This window comes from Calidris pugnax, unplaced genomic scaffold (assembly GCF_001431845.1).
Source record: "Calidris pugnax isolate Ruff unplaced genomic scaffold, ASM143184v1 scaffold133, whole genome shotgun sequence".
NCBI lineage: Eukaryota > Metazoa > Chordata > Aves > Charadriiformes > Scolopacidae > Calidris > Calidris pugnax.
This window is the reverse complement of record NW_015090977.1, coordinates 6,525,646-6,544,364: the sequence shown is the minus strand read 5'-3', so window position 1 is coordinate 6,544,364 and position 18,719 is coordinate 6,525,646. Positions and strand designations below refer to the sequence as shown.

Genomic DNA, 18,719 nt, shown 5'->3' with positions numbered 1-18,719 from the left:
TTTTTGAAAATTCTTTTCGAGAACTTGGGAAAAGGGGTGAACTGACCTGTAAAACAAGGGAATCTGCCAGCAATGTAGAACTTAAGAAAAACAGATTAATTCACCCCTAATATAATGAGAAAGGGCTGCAAAGGAGACCATCAGTGACGCAGGGCTGGCCATCACCTGCTTCAGGTAAAACCCTTGTACCAGCCTGGGAAGTTGGGGGAAAAAGAAAGGGAAGAGCAGTAGAAGAGAAAAGGAAGAGCACAGCAGGCCACAAGGTAAAGCTAAAAGATAAGGAGAATTAGTCTTTCACAAAGAACTAGGCTATTAATGCGGAGTTAGCTAATGAACCCACATATTAATATGTGAGAAACATGCAGCACGGGACAGCTCAAAACCGACAATATTTGCATTTCAAAAGGTTAGGCAGAAGGGGACTGTAGGTTGAGCCATTTAAGTGAGCTCAAATGGTAACAGAATGGCAAAAAACCAAGCAGCACTCATTAAGAAAGACAGGGCTGATTGCTTTAGATTTTATTGTTATTACTTGTAAGTGCAACTGTTTGGTGAGCGCTAGAAGCATTATCTTTAAACTAATCCCTAAGTACATGATTTATTAGGAATAAACTGATCAAGTTTTCAAGGTCAGATGCTTTAACACACAGTTATATTCTGCAAATAGAGAATAGAAAGTGATTGAAACTTAAATCAAAAAAAGCTCTCGGGGATTCCAAGAATGAACACCATTCAGTTCATTTATCAGGCAGTTACAACCACAATAGAAAAACTCCCTCCAAAAGTTATAGGTGGGGCAGAAACATGCTAAATGTGAACTAGTGCTTCCAATAAAGAGTGAAATGTAAACACTTCAAGAGGCTGGGAAAGCAGAAACCCTCAGTGCTGGAGGCAATCACAACGTACGCAGCAAACTGTCCGAGCTTTCCAGCAGGAACATCTGAAGCTTCATGTTTTTATTTATTAGGAAGGTGATTCTGCCCCTCTGCCCCGCTCTGGTGAGATCCCACCTGGAGTCCTGTGTCCAGCTCTGGCATCCTCAGCACAAGAAGGATGGAGTGGGTCCAGAGGAGGCCACACAGATGCTCCGAGGGCTGGAGCCCCTCTGCTGTGAGGACAGACTGAGAAAGTTGGAGATGTTCAGCCTGGAGAAGAGAAGGCTCCAGGGAGACCTTAGCTTTCCAGTATCTGAAGGGGTCCTACAGGAGAGATGGGGAGGGGCTTTTTACAAGGGCATGTAGTGACAGGACGAGGAGTAATGGCTTCAAACTAGAAGAAGGGAGATTTAGATTAGACACCAGGAAGAAATTTTTCACTCTGAGGGTAGTGAGAGCCTGGCCCAGGTTGCCCAGAGAAGCTGTGGCTGCCCCATCCCTGGAGGGGTTCAAGGGCAGGTTGGAGGGGTCTTGGAGCAACCTGGTCTGGTGGGAGGTGTCCCTGCCCAGGGCAGGGGGTGGAACTCGATGATCTTCAAGGTCCCTTCCAACATAAACCATTCTATGATTCCATGATGAAATAAACCAAGACAGCCCATGAGCTTTAGCAATCAGGGCACTCCAGACATCTCCGTAGCCTCCTGGGGAGAGGGGGACCCCAGAACTAACTCAGTGTGAAGGTTTTACAAACGTATAGAGCCCTGGCCACAAATACAGAAGACTATTTTTCCTAGAGAACTGCAGAAGAACAATAAAGGAGATGCACAGGAGTAAGACAGCAGTTACCATGCCCACAGCTTTCCCAGGCAAGAATGACTATGAAACTGTTCCCTAATTAACCCCAGACAGTGCTGGGGTTAATTAGGTTAGCATTAAGACATCGCTGAACAGGCATGATGCAACCTGGCTCCCATGGTGTAAAAAACAGACAGGGGAACACTCCCTTCCCCCAGCAGAGACACAAGGTCTTAACTCCCAAGGGACAGGCAGGGGAGGAGTAAATATGTTGTGTTTAGCAGCACAATTAGCCACAATTAGCCTGGGACATGGCGATGGGCTATGATTAGCATGGCCAGGAGAGAGTCCACTTCTCCTGCTCTACAGCCTGCAGAAGGGCAAACCATTCCTAGTCACCTGCTGGAAAAAGAGGAGTGAAAACTCCGGGAAGACAACCGAGAGGCACAGCTGAGCAAGTTCCTATTAAAAGCGAGAGGGAAGAGCCTGTTCCAGCAGATCCTCCAAGGGAACCTGCATTTCGCAGAGGCTGTTTCCAAAGAGGCCGCTCCCAAATAGCTGGAAGGGAATCTGGCATGGGAAAAGAGGCTGAAAGTTACAGAGGTGTGAAACAGCCCCGACTTGGCAACAGGAAAGCATCCTGACACTCACAGCTTTAAAAAGCAACTATTTCAACATCCTTTTTTCCTGCTAAGCATCCTGCAAAGCGCACCCATTCTGAAGTGCATTCTGATGCAAGAATCACAGACACAGCCCCCGTTTGCATTTCAAAGAGGTAACAGCTGAGGGATGGCACCCATGCAACTCCACCAGTGTCAGGATTAATCCTCCACCTCTTATTGTTCTTCTTTCATTTACTATTTACGTCTACGATTTAATGACTCCTTTCTCTACCAAAATATTCTGTAGCTTCAGGAGCAGTAAAAAGCCACAGAAATCTCAGCTGGCCACAGAATAGTTTAGGGCCAAACAAAACGACTGTGGGAAACCAGTTTCCACACTGGTATTTCATCATCAAAAAGAACCGGTGTTTTTTTAGAGTGTCAAGGGATTAGCCTCTGAGCAACATAAAAAGATGTCAGCTAGTTACAGAATATACAGAATATAAAGGCATAGCACGTAATCAGAGGCAGAGATGATGATGAAGATTGTCCTTTAGATATTATAACGAGGACAAACAAATGCAAATAGTAGCATCCAGACCCTCTAATCACCTCTGTTATTAGAGTCACACTGAAAAGGTATTAGGCTGCTTCCACACAGTTCAGGAGACTCAGTCTGTACACAATTTCAAGTCTGAGACATTCTGCTTGAGAGCTGAAAAGCTCAACACCCCATTTAGATACTGCTTCTCAATGACTATGGCATGACAAGTAAGATATACAGAATATAATCAGAGGTAATCACAGTAGCAAAGGAGAAGCAAATCAACTGTACTAATGCTCTATTTACATCGTTACTGGAGCATCCCAATAAAGTACCACAAAAGCACTACAGAATCACAGAATGGTATGGGGTTGGAAGGGACCTCTGGAGATCATCTAGTCCAACCCCCTGCCAGAACAGGTCCACCCAGAGCAGGTTGCACAGGAATGTGTCCAGGTGGGGTTTGAATGTCTCCAGAGAAGGAGACTCCCCCACCTCTCTGGGCAGCCTCTTCCAGGGCTCTGCCACCCTCACAGGAAAGAAGTTCCTCCTCATGTTTAGGTGGAACTTCTTATATTCAAGTTTGTGCCCATTCCCTCTTGTCCTGTCACTGGGCACCACTGAGAAAAGACCAACCCCATCCTCTTGACGCCCTCCCTTTAAGTATTTATAGTTGTTGATCAGATCCCCCCTCAATCTTCTCTTCTCCAGATTAAAAAGACACAAGTCCCTCAGCCTTTCCTCATAAGAGAGATGTTCCATATCATCTTTGTAGCCCTCTGCTGTACCCTCTCCAGCAGTTCCCAGTCCTTGAACTGGGGAGCCCAGAACTGGACCCAGTGCTCCAACTACACTAGGTCCAGACTAGCAGCACAGCACACACATGAACTGGCAGGTTGCAGCGTCAGGGGCTATCTCAGTAGATTTAGTCAAAGGCATTTTTAAACACAAGTCTAAAATTAACCCAGAGCTACTCAGTTAATAAAAATGTTCACGCTACTGCAGCTTGACCCCCACCTATTGTCTTCTAAACCCAAGATCTCTCAGGCCCGCAGAACCGCAGCCAGCTCAGTGCTTACAGTGAAAGGACAGATGATGCACAGATGGGATCCAACCTGCAAATAGCTTCACCCACCAGAAAAATGAAAGAAAGCAGCAAGACACACAATCAGAGCTTCAGCATGCTTAAATTTATATTTATGCCAATATGCTCGACACTTTACTGAGCTTTGGTTAAAAAACACTGAAGTCATGTGTTTCTACACCGTGCTTTTTGGATGTTGTCACCTACAAAGAGAACACAGTTCCAGACGAACCCACTGATTTATGAGCTATTTAGAAGCCTAAAGGTAGATGTCATGGAGACTTTCAGAAGCTTTGCTCTAGATCTTTAGGTACCTAAGTTCCTTTGTAGATCTGGCCCTCTTGCTAGCATCGCTTTTATTATTGCTAATATTGGAACTAAATGCACCTGGGGTGATGCAATGGTGAATATAAACATTTTGTAAACTTCAAACCTCAATCACAAGAGAAATATTGGCTATTTTAGTTCACAAAATACGTCTAGTTTGAAATAACACATCAGTGCATGTACCTCTTGTCAGTAAGAGACAGCACAAGACAGACAATGACAGGCAAACACGGAGGAAGGTGCCACCTTCCAACAGTAGATCTTTAGGGCTGTAGCATCCATATGCACTTTTCCATAGGGGATGACTCCAGCCAGTGCCACAAATTCCTCCATAGGAAAGTCTGAAGCCAAACTCTGGTCCACGCCAGATGCACTGCTAAGATCAGCATAGAAACCTGAGGCCACCAGAAGGAAAAGCTCCTAAAAATAAAGGACCTGTCATCCAGGATGAACCATCTACAGATCCAAGACGGCCCCACCTCAGGCAAGTGAGCCCAGAGCCCTGGCACCAAGGAAGGAAAAAGCAGCACGACCGGGAGAGCTGACAGAAAGCTGCAGAACGAGCAGGATTAGGCTTCCGTGTGACCTACATAGCGGTGGTGCAACAGCCGGTACCGGGGGAAACGCTACCAGAGGCTACCGGGATGCTTGGAGAACAATCAGCTCCTTGACAGATGGGATGGAACACACAGTGCTGGGTAAATCTCCTTCAAAGTCCAGAGCAGATGACCAAAAAAAGGTGTTCCTGAGGCAGGAAGCTTCCCTGAAAGTTCACTTCTGACAGGCAAATACAACCTGGGGATGATGAGGCCTCTTCTGCATTTATTTTTTTTTTTAATTGGTTCGTTTGTTTTATAAATCTCCAGCTCCTTTCAAATGAGAAAGAATTCCACAGAGCTGACACCAGCCTTGACCAAACCTCAAAGGAAACTGCCAAGATGACCAAGATCAATACATGAAGGGAAGAGCATTCTTGAGACACCCCAGGAATAAGTCTCCTCCTGCTCAGGATGGCTGATAGCCCCCAAGTCACAGCAATCCTACAATCACAGAGGTTGTAGAGAGGTGGGGGTTGGTCTCTTCTCCCAAGTCACAGGCGACAGGACGAGAGGAAATGGCCTCAAGTTATACCAGGGGAAGTTCAGGCTGGATATTAGGAAATTTTTTTTCACTGAAAGGGTTCTCAGCCATTGGAATGGGCTGCCCAGGGAGGTGGTTGAGGCCCCATCCCTGGAGGTGTTCAAAAGACAGGTTGATGTAGTGCTGGGAGGTATGGTTTAGTGATGGTGATGCTTCTTGTTTGTTGTGTGGGTGTCTATTTTTGTCAGAGTTAGGTTGACGGTTGGACAAGATGATCTTTAAGGTCCCTTCCAACCTAGAAGATTCTGTGATTCTGTGATTCTGTAATCCAGAGGGCAAGGAGACACTTCACCTTGCCAAGGCCATCCAAGAGGAACCAAGGACCACACAATACACGTCTGCAGGGAACAGCAACTACAACAAAGAGCTACCGTAGGGCAAGATGTGGATGACCTCTGATTGCGTACAGTGCACAAGTACCCTTGCTGGTCTGTATTCTGAAGATGAGCAGGCACCAAGAATATACTCTTTTTACGTACAATACCAACTGACACAGGCTTAGAATAACTGACACTGCAGGTTTCCTAAGACACGTTGTGTGTACAAGCACACGCCGTTCTACATCGACTGAAACATACCCTTTCCCTGTAACCCAGGGCTCCCAGCCATCCTCATTAAGCCCAGTTCAGAAGGATACATTATCTGACCCAATTTTAAATTATTAATGTCTGTTGACAGGTTCCTCAACACTCACTACGCACCCCGTATTAACGTTAAAAAAAAAACCCATTGCTGTAATTTGCTGCTAAAGCATTTTCTTAAGGTAACAAGTGTCTGAGATACGTGCAGGGCTCCTCCTTCCCCCGCAGCCAGGCATCAGGGAACCCACGTGGGTGAAAGTTGCTATGAATGAAAGCCCCAGGAAACCAGACTCCAGCGCTGCTTTCACCCAACCACTGTTATTTTTATCGGCCCTAAACTGCTAGAAAGTGTACACACTACTTCCTTCGTAAACCTCATATATGCATTCCATCAATTTAGCCTGCTAAATCATGCTCATTACTAAAAATAAGCAGTGGGTATGAAGCCTGAGCCCTCCAAATTCCGAAGACTCTCCGTATTTATTCAAACTCTACAAAGGAGCTGTGGGAAAAGTAGAAGTAAAGACTGGAGCCACGTGCTGGCTTGTCACAACAGCCAGGCATAACCAGAGGGATGCTGAGTAACTACACTTCTGTTCCCATATGTAAAGAAAAATGAAGAGAAACCCACATAATTGGAGAGGTAATTCTAGGTACCATGTGTTCCACAGCCTGACATCACAGCTGAATTTATAAAGGTTTAATTCTAACAACGGAAGAACTTCTTGGAAGCCTTTACTAATCATAAAAGAACCAGAAAGGTGCAACTCTAACTTACGAAAACCCAAACTGTGGCCTTACTGGATTTTTACAAAACACCCACTAAAATCACAACTAACCTTGTCTGTTGCTAGCTTTCAGATTTAACTGAAGAAATAAGGCGTGAGGGAAAAGGAACTGTTGCTTCCACAGTTTCAGATCAAAAGATATTACACTCTGAACTTCATCACGACTTCAAAGTGCCTTCAAAAGGCAGCAATGGAATCGGCATCGCCAGGAATATGTAATGCTATTATTGCTAAAAATTGGTGTTCTGAAGTCAGGCTTCCTGGAATTCTCAACAACTTTGTCAGCAGCAGGAGAAAACTACCTCCAGCATCAAAATTCCCCAGGAAGTATTGGGGGATATGCACTGGGTGAAACTGGGAAAGCAATGACTGAGGTGAGTGGGATTTATTCACACAGATCTACACCACCATGTTCTGCAAGAAGCGTCATGAAAACAGTTTTCAAAGTGGATACTGCTTAATCTTGTCATCCTGACAGTACAAAAACAACCCCCAAGAATGAGTATCTTGTAAATGGAATAAAGCAGAGGATGAGGATTATCAGAGCTAATGTAGTATTTAAACACATGCACGTACCTATAGGAACCAGGTCTGATAGAGAGGAACACACACCTGGATGAGAAGCTGGTGCTTCCCACAGTACAGAACCAGAAACACAGATCAAACAGGGAGATCAGACACCAAACCCCAGCTATTTGAGAGCCCCTACCAATAGATGTGCCCAGTATACCAAGTCTCCAGGGGACTATGGAGACTATCAGGGCCCATGATAGCTCTGTACTGGCAATAAAACGAAATATCTAAGACCTCAGGGAAGCCCTTGAAGGAATAACAACAACTAAACAGAAAAGAAATCAGGTGAAAAACTGAACTCTGGCCCATTATTCAGCTAACAGTTTTCACAAACACCAGTATCAGAAGACTGCCCCTGCAAAAAATAAAAAAGGAATTAATTCATCTTCTACCTGATTCCTCAGCGAGGTCGTAATTCTGCATTTTGCTATCAGTTCTCTGTTACAGTGCAACATCGTGGTGACTTTCCTTAGAATAAACATACTTAGGTGCACAGAAAGTCACTGTCCAAGCGAGTAGGACAGCGGCCAAGATCCAGAGCCCCACCATGAACAAACGGCCTCGAGACAAAACCTCCAGGAGAATTTTAGCCAGCAGCAAAAGCATTTTTAGGAGCAAATGTTTCTGTTACATATTAAACATAACTGCTTTCCAAGCAGTATTTAATTAGTCAAGCCAGAACATTTTACAGCTGTTGCTTTTAAATTTCCCCCCTCACACTGATTCTTCTCTCCTACCCTGCTTGTGACCTGCATCTTCTCCCTCTCCCTAGGCAAATAAATGTGCATTTTGTTATTGATTAAGCAGCGTCCATCAACATTTTCCTAAAAGACCACATCAACGCTCCCCTGAAGAGTCACGGACTCTTTGAAACCCAACTCCTAAAAATATCGTCCTGTTCTCAGTGGATCATGCTTTATGAACACAAAAGTTCCACTGTTTCAATATAAAAACGAAATTAAACAAAAAGATGTACTCTAAGGAGTACAAAAGTACTGCAAATGTAATTTTAACTAACATGCACTACGAAATACAGGATGTGTTGTGAGGGTAGACAGCCCAATACTTCTTATTGTGCTAGTTGGTCACATTCTCTAAGAAAAAATGAACATTTCCAGCCACAGTTGAAATAACACTCCAAACAAGAGCACCGTTACTGATCACTTTTATATTCTTAAACAGCTGGTTTTGCCATAGCCAACGTAATTAGAACATGTAACCATGATACACAGAATTTTGTTCCCCAGAGTTATTAGTATTATGCAATAGGCATTAAGCAGTTTGTGAAATACAAAAACACACCATTGAGACTTACAGTATTTAACAAAATTCTTCTGGAAATCTTTCCTAGAATTGACAAAGGCTCTTCCTCGTTCGGTTCCAACTACAAACACATCTGTTTCATATACGGCAATACAGGCAACTTCTGCCTTGGACTTGGCAAGTTCTTTACACTATAAAAAGAAAAACAAAAAGCTTTTATTACTGTAGTTAAGAGTAGAGTTAATAGAAATGTTTGTGGTATCATGTAAAACAGTTATTACTTCTGGTTCCAGCATCCACCCTTCAAAGGTACTGCAAGAAACGTAACATCAGCCATTAGCAAAAGATAATTTATACATCTGGAGTGCTTTTCATCAGGAGTCTTAAAAGCATTGTAGATGCATTAGTGAAATTAAGGCCTCGTCTAGACCAAGAGATTGCACTGTTTTTAATTAAAATGATTTATGACATCAATCCACGCGAAATTATCCCTTCCCGGTTGGATAATCATATCGAGTGTCTTACACCAACCCCGACTTTCAAGGGGAATTTTGCTCATGCAAAGCACACAGTTATCACAGGCTGTTGGGAAAGGCATTATGCCAGAAGGAGGATGTCCCTCTGCCTCCTCCTGCTCCCTCCTACCCGCTGCCTTCTCCTGCCCTCTGCTTTCTCCTGCCTCCTCCTGCCCACTGGGCTCAGGCCGGTTCCTCCGGAGCAGAAGGACTGCACCCTCCCCCTCAACACCTACATGTCTTCTGCTGGGAGAAACTCCTGGCCAAGAAGTAAAGCAGGAAGCCCGAGGCTCGAGGAGAGAGCAAAGATCTGAAGAAAATTCAGAAGATCATCAAGAAGAGGTCACAAAAAGTCACTTGTCCTGGGAACTCAACCCAGAGTTTGGTGTAACCTATAAAGACACCAACAACTGCAGCATGAGAGGAAAAGGTCACATAAAGCCTTCAGGAACCAAATATTCCCATTGGGGAAAAAAAGGTGTGCAATCAATTATTTTATAGCCACCCCATTCAAAGTTTCATTGCTAAAAAGAAAATTTTTGGGTTTACTTATTGTTTAAGAAAACAATCTTAAAAGAACCAAATGCCTCAACTGCGAGGGAATGGGCCAGGCATTTCCACTCCCAGCCCCGGCCAACCTTAAACCCCACCACACAATGACTAAATAACTTCTGCAAAAGAGGTGATACGTCAACTTAATAAAAAAAGTATTTTCTGAACAAGTTTTGCTGAACTGGTGCAGCAGCTGAGGGCCAGGCATTAGCCCCAAGGCCATTTATTTACTCCATATTACAGATGACAAAGACCAGGACACACTCTTGCCTTTCAACCACGCTCCACCTGAGCAACCAAGAAATATTTCCCACTTGTTTAATTCCACAAACAAATTTTCAAAACAGCCACAGTGCAACGAGAACCAAGACGACTGTTGCGAGGACCATTAGCAGGATTTTCCACGAGCAAAGAGGGAGTTAGAGCTGGTGGGACAGCAGGCAATAAGGCATAGGTAGAACATGACATCTCTCCTGCACCCCAGCGGGAGGCAATACGTTGGTGTAATCCCACACGTGCCAAGACCAAGTTACGAGGCACTGGCTTAACTTCTCTACTAACCATTGACTCAAGTGCTGACATGAGGAACGTAACCACCATTCTGCTTTCAGAGGAGTCCTCATCATGGATGGACGTTGCTGGGGCGGTCGTTTGGGCCATTTTCCTCCTATAAAATGAAATGAAAAGGCCTGTTCACACAACAGGGCAAGAAAACTAAAACCTGTCTTATGGAAGCAAATTAAAAAAAATACTCAACCCCCCAGAACACACCACACACACACAGGCAAATATCCAGGTAAATCAAGAGGAGGAAGCGCTCACTCTATTATTTCATGCTCCCTGCTGTTTCATCCAAAGCTGGAGCTAAACATTCAAAAGTTAAAATGTTGTGCCATGACCTGACCATGATCCCTTTGTGCCTAGAAAGATGCATATTCATTGATTAGCTGGATTTGCATTGATTTTTCTTTCTAAGCATATTTGCAACTTTGGCAGCCTAGGTAAACACAGCAAAAAAACTCTGGCATTAACGGACAAAAAAGAAACCACAAATCGTAATTATGGCACAAGTATTAGAATGGCAAATCATAATTATGATCAAAATGGCAAATCATAATTACGGCGCAAGTATTAGAACAATCCCTTCTGTAATTACCATGGTCCAGCTCAAAACAAACCACTACCACCCCGAAATCACGGCCTCAGAGACTACAGGATCAGCAAACAGAAGGTCACAGTTTTATTCCCATGTTCTTCAGTTGTAGGATTAACTCCAAAGCTGAGTAGTCCCAATTAAGGTGCTAAAATTAAAAACCGAATTTCAGCAGTGACACAAAAAAGGAGATTTAAAGCTATTTTCTGTATGTCATTCGGGGCACTTTCAACTTATTTAAGACATAAGTAATAATCAGGACTTGTTTATGGTTCTGCTGGCAGAACTGTCTATATAAGAACAAATATATTGAGTTTCAGCAGTTTCAGCAGCCGCTAAAAGCACATTTTTTCTATTGGAGTGTTGCAACTTGCTATGTTTACACCTATCTAAAGCAATAACCTGACGTGCTTGGGGGAGGAGAGAACCGGTAGAGATTTAGCTGTTACAGCTCCATGGGCAACCCTTGAGAAAAATCACCTCAAAAGTCAAGATAGCTCAGATAAACCAGACATTTCACAACGGCTTGATGAGACATCTTGCTGCACCTGTAGAACCTGGACACAAGTGGCTCCAGCTTTCAAAGTGACATGTATCCTATTAGAAGTGCAGACAAGCCAGGGCAGCACAAATTACCATTCCATGTGGTAACACCTGCTTGCATTTGAAAAAATGGCACTGCGTTGGTCTTTTGATAGGACTTTGAGCACTTGAGCCTACAAATTGGAGGAGAAAGCCCAACAGACACCCTGCAGCCTTCTGGCTCTCCAGCCACAGGCCAGCAAGGTTTAAATAGCTTTAAAACCAAGTTATGGATATAAAGTGGCAGTGGCAGAGTAGGCAGCTGTTTGAGGATGCAGGTAATGAGAGGTTTAAACTGTGGTGACTGCTTCAGTGCCCTAAAAGAGGGTGGAATGAGGATAGGGACAGGCTGGTAGGGTTATCCCCCGGATGAAGAGAGGCATCTTACTTACTGCTTGTGGAATTTCAGAGGGAAAAGGGAGATTACGATGTGACGTAAATAAATCAACCTTCATTCAGCCATGATTTTTGATACCTAACAGACCTCTCAAGCTCATCTTTGGAACTGCTTTAGGGTTGGGATGCTGAGAGTGATTTTAAACATGACCTAACCCTTTTAGACTTTTCATAACTTTATCTTAACAATCCAATATCAAAGACAAAATAGAACATAACTACACATTTCCCCTTTCTCTCATGTCTCTACTCGCTGTCTGAGGGAGTTGCTCTACATCAGCTCAACACCTCCCAAGCCAGCCTTGGCATGAACATGACTTTTGAGCCACTTGACAACAAGTCACACGTGAAAGATTCCCCCCTTCCTTTTGCCAGTTTCTCCCTTTCAGACAAGTTTTCTCCGCTATCCTTATCTATAGCACTGGGACAGTGTTTATTACTAAAGAGAGTAGGCTATGGGTCATTAGATCTAATGAACCTGGCTGCCTTTCCTAGATCCAGCCCTGAGAAAGTGTCCAACACCACCACTGTCCCCCGTGAATCCCCAGTGCAAAGCCCTGAAAAAAGTGTAACACCGCATTCCCAACGTGTTACACAGAAAGGCTGATTTAAAAAACATCTTTTGAACAATTATAAGCTGGCTGCCAGGGTACCACTTATGGTATATCTATTAATCTTAATCAAATATTGCTAAAAAAGAACTTCCAGATCAGTTAATATTAGTTTTAATTACCTACAAACCCTTCAGTTTAACTGTGCCAAGATGAGCCTTTGCCTATGTAAAGCTTATAACAATGAACAAAAAAGCAGAATACACTGGTACAGGCCTGCGGTCAGTTGGGGTCAACTGTCCCTGCTGTGTCCCCTCCCAGCTCCTTGTGCCCCCCAGCCCATCACTGGTGGGTGAGGAGCAGAAAAGGTCTGTGTCAGCCCTGCTCAGCGATAACAAACACATCCCTGTGTTGTCAACACTGTTTTCAGCACAAATTCAAAACACAGCCCTATACCAGCTACTGTGAAAAAAACTCTATCCCAGCCCAAACCAGCACAGTGCCTGAGAAGTAGTTCCCCGTTTATATACTGGGAATGGTGTCCATGGCATGGGATATTCCCCATTTATATACTGGGAATGGTGTCTATGGTATAGAATATTCCCCATTTATATACTGGGCATGGTGTCTACGGCATGGGATATTCCCCGTTTATATACTAGGCTTGGTGTCTATGATATAGAATATTCCCCATTTATGTACTGGGCATGTGTCTATGGCATGGAATATCCCTTTGGCAGCTTGTCCTGTCTGTGTCCCCCCTCAGCTCCTGTGAGGATCTGAAGAAGTCTTGACTTAATATAAACATCACTTAGCAATAACAAAAACAATACGTGTTACCCACATTCTTCTCATTGGGAATCCAAAATACAGCAGCTACCAGGAAGAAAATGAACTCTGTCCCAGCTGAAAGGAGGACACAAACACCAAAACAAATCCTGCCAGACTGATGGGAAAGGGCATATCTCCCGAGAACCCCAAAATACAGCTGGATGCAAGTTTGTGTGAGCTCATCCTTACACACCACCAAAAATTTGCTGCTCCCTGGGGGAAAAAGGTCCAGCTCCTTCAAGATCCCCATGGGACACTTCTGATATTAGGGGAAAAAAAAGTTATTCTGGCAGAGTACAAAAGTACACATTTCATTACAAAGCTAGAACAAGAAGAAACATAATAAAAACATACCATTAAAAAAAAATAATCTCACTGGAAGCCAGAGTGCTTCTTGGCTCTTGCATATTTCACCACTTGGCTTCTTTGCCTTCTGGGCCAAGACACAATTTCAGCATATTTAACTCTGCCCAAATATTGGCCTTCTGACAACGGACAGAAGTTGGTTCTATCCAAACTGTACAGATTAATACTCACAAGCTGTTAAGTGCAAATGAATCTTTTTAAACAGATCTTGGCTAAAAATCTGTGTTATTTTTCCTACAATTTGGTTCAATGATCCCATATTTCAGAGGGAGTTTAGTCTGATGGTTCTGAGCTAACCTAGCCTAAAAAATCTGTTGGGATGCAAACCTACCACCATCATTTTTTCTGATTGTCTCTAACACATCCACTGCAGCCATGGTGCACACAGGGTTAGGAGATTCCCATCTTCACCCTCCAGCATCTGTTCATAACTGACCCACGCAATCCCGTTAGGATGATCTATTTTCCTTGTTATTACATCTCACTGATCATCTCAAAATCACACAAACACTCTAGAAGCAACAATTTTCAGCTCCTTCCAACCATTAGACTGCTCAGGCGTAGCAGAAACACAAGCAGCTTCACAGCAAGGGTGCTCAGACTGCATGACATCCCTGCCTTCTGATAAACACAACTATTTTTTGAAAGGAAATATTTTCACCAGCCACAGCCCAAGAGAAACAGAAGCAAAGGATCTGGAAGTTCCTGCACAAAACCACTGCCAGTTCTTCACCATCCGCATCCAGTGCATGTGGACCATGAATCAATTGGGATGAGCAACATCCACGATACCTCTTTGGAGGACCAGCCTGTTCTGGAACACAAGCCCTGCTGGGGCACACCAAAAGGAGCTCCAGATGTTCAGAGCCAGCTCAATCCAAAGCAAAGAGGCAGGGGCAGGTCTGGCAGAGTTTAACTCTGCCTACACCAAAACCAAGAGGGTGAAGATTCCTGACATCAGGAACAGGAAGGAGAGACAATATGGAGATACCAGAGGGCATTAAGTCAACTCAAACCCATCTGGGTTTATCGCTTCTGGGCTACTGACAGCTCTTCAGAACAGAAGTTGGCTCCCTTGGAGGTACAAACCTGGACAGCAGTGTCATGGACATATGCACGGGCAGCTCTTAGCTAAGACTGCACCCAGGCTACTACCCCCCCCCAAAAAAAAATGAATAAAAATAACTCTGAATGACAGCAGAGTAGCCCTGGAGAAGCCTTAATGCACCAGAGAGGCTCTGCCCCTCTCCCCTTGACAGGGCTTAAGCCCAAGTGGCAACCAGGACCAGGAGCCATTCACTGGGGAGGCTCGTGAATGGGGAGGAGAATTGGGAGGAAAAAAAGGAAACCTTGTGGGTTGAGATAAAGACAGTTTAATAGAACAGTAATGCATGAGAATATAATAGTAACAATAATAGTAAAAGAGAAAGATGCAATGCCATTGCTCACCACCCAATGACCAGTTGCCCAATCCGTTCCCAGCAGCGATCGCGGATCCCTTCCCTACCTTCAGTCCCCATTTATGTACTGGCCATGATGTCTGTGGTATAGAATATTCCCCATTTATGGACTGGGCATGGTGCCTATGGTATAGAATATTTATACACTGGGCATGGTGTCTGTGGTATGGGATATTCCTTTGGCAACTTGTCCTGTCTGTGCTTGCCCTCAGCTCTTATGGAAAGCCGAAAAAGTCCTTGACTTAAGATAAGCATTACCTACCAACAACTAAACCAATGTGTTATCCATGTTATTCTCCTATGGAAGCAGCTACTAGGACGAACTAGATGATCTCTATGGTCCCTTCCAACTCTAAAAAATTCAGTGAAATTCAGTGAAAATTAACTCCATTCCAGCTGAACCCAGGAGACCACACACTCTCCATGAAGTATCTCCGTTGCCTTTTTTCCCAGCCTCTCATCTGGAGCAGCAGAGCAGTTCAGGAAAAGTGCACATCAGGATTAAAATCAACATCCTCGCTCCTTCGCTCACTGAAAATCAAGTGTGTTTATCTCCCTAGCCTCAAGCTGTATCACTTTCTAGCCCCAGACACCAGGAACAGAGCTTCACCCCAGGTGCAGGTTCCCTGGTGAGAAGCTCTTGCCGTTCACCCCCGCCACCAGTAAAACCATTAAACCCACCAAACACAGCAGCTGGGATGTTGGCTGTCACCATTTCAACCCAGCTCCCACCGTGGGGATTTAACCCGCAGCAGCAGAATCAAGAAGACGCAGCAGCGAGGGGTTTACATTAGGGTTTACCCCAACAAAAGACACCAGAAACACTAATTATGGCAGGGAACCACGCCATGCGGAACTGTGCTCTCGCTGAAAGCCAACACACTGCCCCAAATCCCTGCTGTAGCTCTCACTGATTTAAGCTTTCCCTTTTTTTTAATCCGAGGGCAGCCGAGCAGAAGGTCAGCATCCAAAGGCAAGAGAAAGAGCACAAGGGTCCCGAATAAACCACATTCTGGGAGCCCTGGTTCACCCCCTATGGCACCCAGATGGCACAAAGTCACACAAAACCTGTGTTTTGTGGGGGGTGGGGGGCACGGTTCATTGCTGTCCTGGCTCCAGCCGGGACAGAGTTTTCATCTTCTTCCTGGTAGCTGCTGTGTTTTGGATTTACTATCAGAAGAATGCAGGTAATTCGGGAATTACAGTGAACCCATGTAAACAAAATGAAATATTAATCCCAGCAATCCTGACCATCTGATAATTTCTGTCTTTACCAGTGTAATTACATTTACTTAGTCAACATGATGATCGTGTGGAATAACAACTACTTTAGTCCTGTGCATCCATCAACACTTACGCATAACATCTGAGAAGTGAGTGAGTCTAAACTCTATAGGCATTTATTTAATTATAACAAAATTGGTGCTGGCACATTTTCCAGAGTGAGAAATTGCTGTCCTCGCTACTGCCAACTGCTCCTTTGGGTTTCTGTGTCACAGAACCTATGAGAGAGAACTTCTCCTTGCCCAGAGAAGCTGAGGATGCCCCATCCCTGGAGGTGTTCAAGTCGCTCTCACCACTGGATGATGGGTTACCCAACCCGATCACAGATCCCAGCCAACCCCATTTATACACTGGGCATGTGTCTGTGGTATGGGATATTCCCCATTTACGTACTGGGCATGGTGTCTGTGGTATGGAATATTCCCCATTTATATACTGGGCACAGTGTCCATGGCATGGAATATTCCTTTGGCAGCTTGTCCTGTCTGTGCTCTCTCTCAGCTCTTATGGGGAGCTCAAAAAGTCCTTGACTAATGTAAACATCGCCTGGCAAAAACTAAAACAATATGCATTACAGACATTCTTTTCATACCAAATCCAAAACACAGCAGCCACTAGAAAGAAAATTAACTCTGTCCCAGCTGACATCAGGACACAATCCTATTAGAAGTCTCTCTCCACCCAGGATCTGAGACCAGAAACACAAGTCAATTGCAAAAGCAAGACTTTGGGAATGTGTCAGTAACTTTTTGTCAGAAAATTACACATTCCCAGTCTTTCCAGAGGAACACGAGTTTCAACCAAACTTCTATGAAAAGGATCTCACATCCTGATGGATAAGACAAAGAGCTGCCAAAATCCTCCTACCAGGCTGTATGGAGGACAAACTTTTACACCATTAATTTACCTAAGGGATTTATGAGCCTTTCTTCTCATTTGGTTATGTTTTGTTTGGTTTTTTTTTTAATATGTTTTATAGGGTTTTGCTATTTTAATTGCAGAGCTAAAGTTAGCGAAAGAAAGATTAGGTATATTTAAAAACACAGTCTACAGGTTGCTCCTTAGTGTGAGATATTAACCCGAAGATTTGTGCACACTGACAACAACGTGAGCAGCCTACAAGGGGCTGGCTGTTGTCATTGAACAGCCACCACCATGATGTTTCTCTCAAGCAACAGACACACCAAGCCTTTGGGAAAAGAAGCCTGGAAATAAAGGACAAGGAAACACAACAGGCAATAATCAAAACACCATGATGATTAAAAACATCATCAGGAATCCAAGAGAGGCAGGTAATGTTACACACCCAGATCAAGCTCTCCTGCTCTCCCACTCTTCCCCATCCCGGGTTTCTCTGAGCGTTCCCACTCTCCCGTTATTCCCCATCCCCAGTCTCTCCAAGCATTCCCACCCTCCCACTCTTCCCCAGACAACCCAGTCTCCCCATAGTCTGCTGGAGCCCAGATTTACCACCGTGAGGGTGAAACTGAAGCATTAGACTGAATTCCCTCTCAAGTAGCCTGGTATATAGAAGGGGAAAAAAAATCTGTGCCTCCAGATTTTAAGAAAAAAAAAATAAATAAAGATCATTCTGCTTACTATACATCCCTGCAGGCTCTCCTGACCTGTGCACTCACACCAGTGCTTGGGCACTGGTCTATACAGGTCTGTACCGTCAGTACTGGTTTCAGCTGGGGACAGAGTTGAATATACTTCCCGGTTGCTGCTGTGTTTTGGATTTAGTATGAGAAGAATGTCCACAACACACACTGGTTTTGTTGTTGCTAAGTGATGTTTATGTTAAGTCAAGGGCTCTTTCAGCTCCCCAGAGGAGCTGAGGGGGAGCACAGACAGGACAAAGGAATATCCCATACCACAGACACCGTGCCCAGTACATAAATGGGGAATACTCCATACCACAGACACCATGCCCAGTACATAAATGGGGAATATCCCATGCCATAGACACCTTGCCCAGTACATAAATGGGGAATGTCCCATGCCATAGACACCTTGCCCAGTACATAAATGGGGAATGTCCCATGCCATAGACACCTTGCCCAGTACATAAATGGGGAATATCCCATGCCACAGACACCTTGCCCAGTACAGAAATGGGGAATATCCCATGCCGTAGACACCTTGCCCAGTATATAAATGGGGGATGTCCCATGCCATAGACACCATTCCCAGTATACAAATGGGTGCTGACTGGGAGTAGGGGTCTGTGACACTGCTGGGGAGGGGATGGGGAGCCGATCATCAGGTGGCGAGCAATTCCATTGCATCACTCTTTTTGTACATTCTTGTCCCATTATTATTATCTTCTCGTCCATGACTGTTCTATTAAACTGTCTTTATCTCAACCTAGGAGGTTTCCTTACCCCCCCCCCCCTACAAATTCTCCTCCCCATCCCACTGGCTGGGGACTGAGTGAACAGGTTCGGCCTTGGGGTT

The 18,719-nt window shown here is 44.4% G+C and overlaps 1 protein-coding gene across 7 annotated transcripts in view; it reads right to left on the bottom strand.

Annotated features, from left to right (window-relative positions):
* GTF2I (general transcription factor IIi) overlaps positions 1-10,301 on the bottom strand; it is a 62,769-nt gene extending 52,468 nt beyond the window's left edge. For all 7 annotated transcript variants that reach the window (XM_014953302.1, XM_014953305.1, XM_014953304.1 and 4 more), the window contains exons 1-2: positions 10,201-10,301; positions 8,625-8,763 (exon numbers count right to left, since the gene is read on the bottom strand). In XM_014953302.1, the coding sequence (XP_014808788.1) occupies positions 8,625-8,763; positions 10,201-10,299 (238 nt within the window). In that variant the 5' untranslated portion in view covers positions 10,300-10,301. The remainder of the gene's footprint in view (positions 1-8,624; positions 8,764-10,200) is intronic.
* Between the last annotated feature and the right edge of the window lie 8,418 nt (positions 10,302-18,719).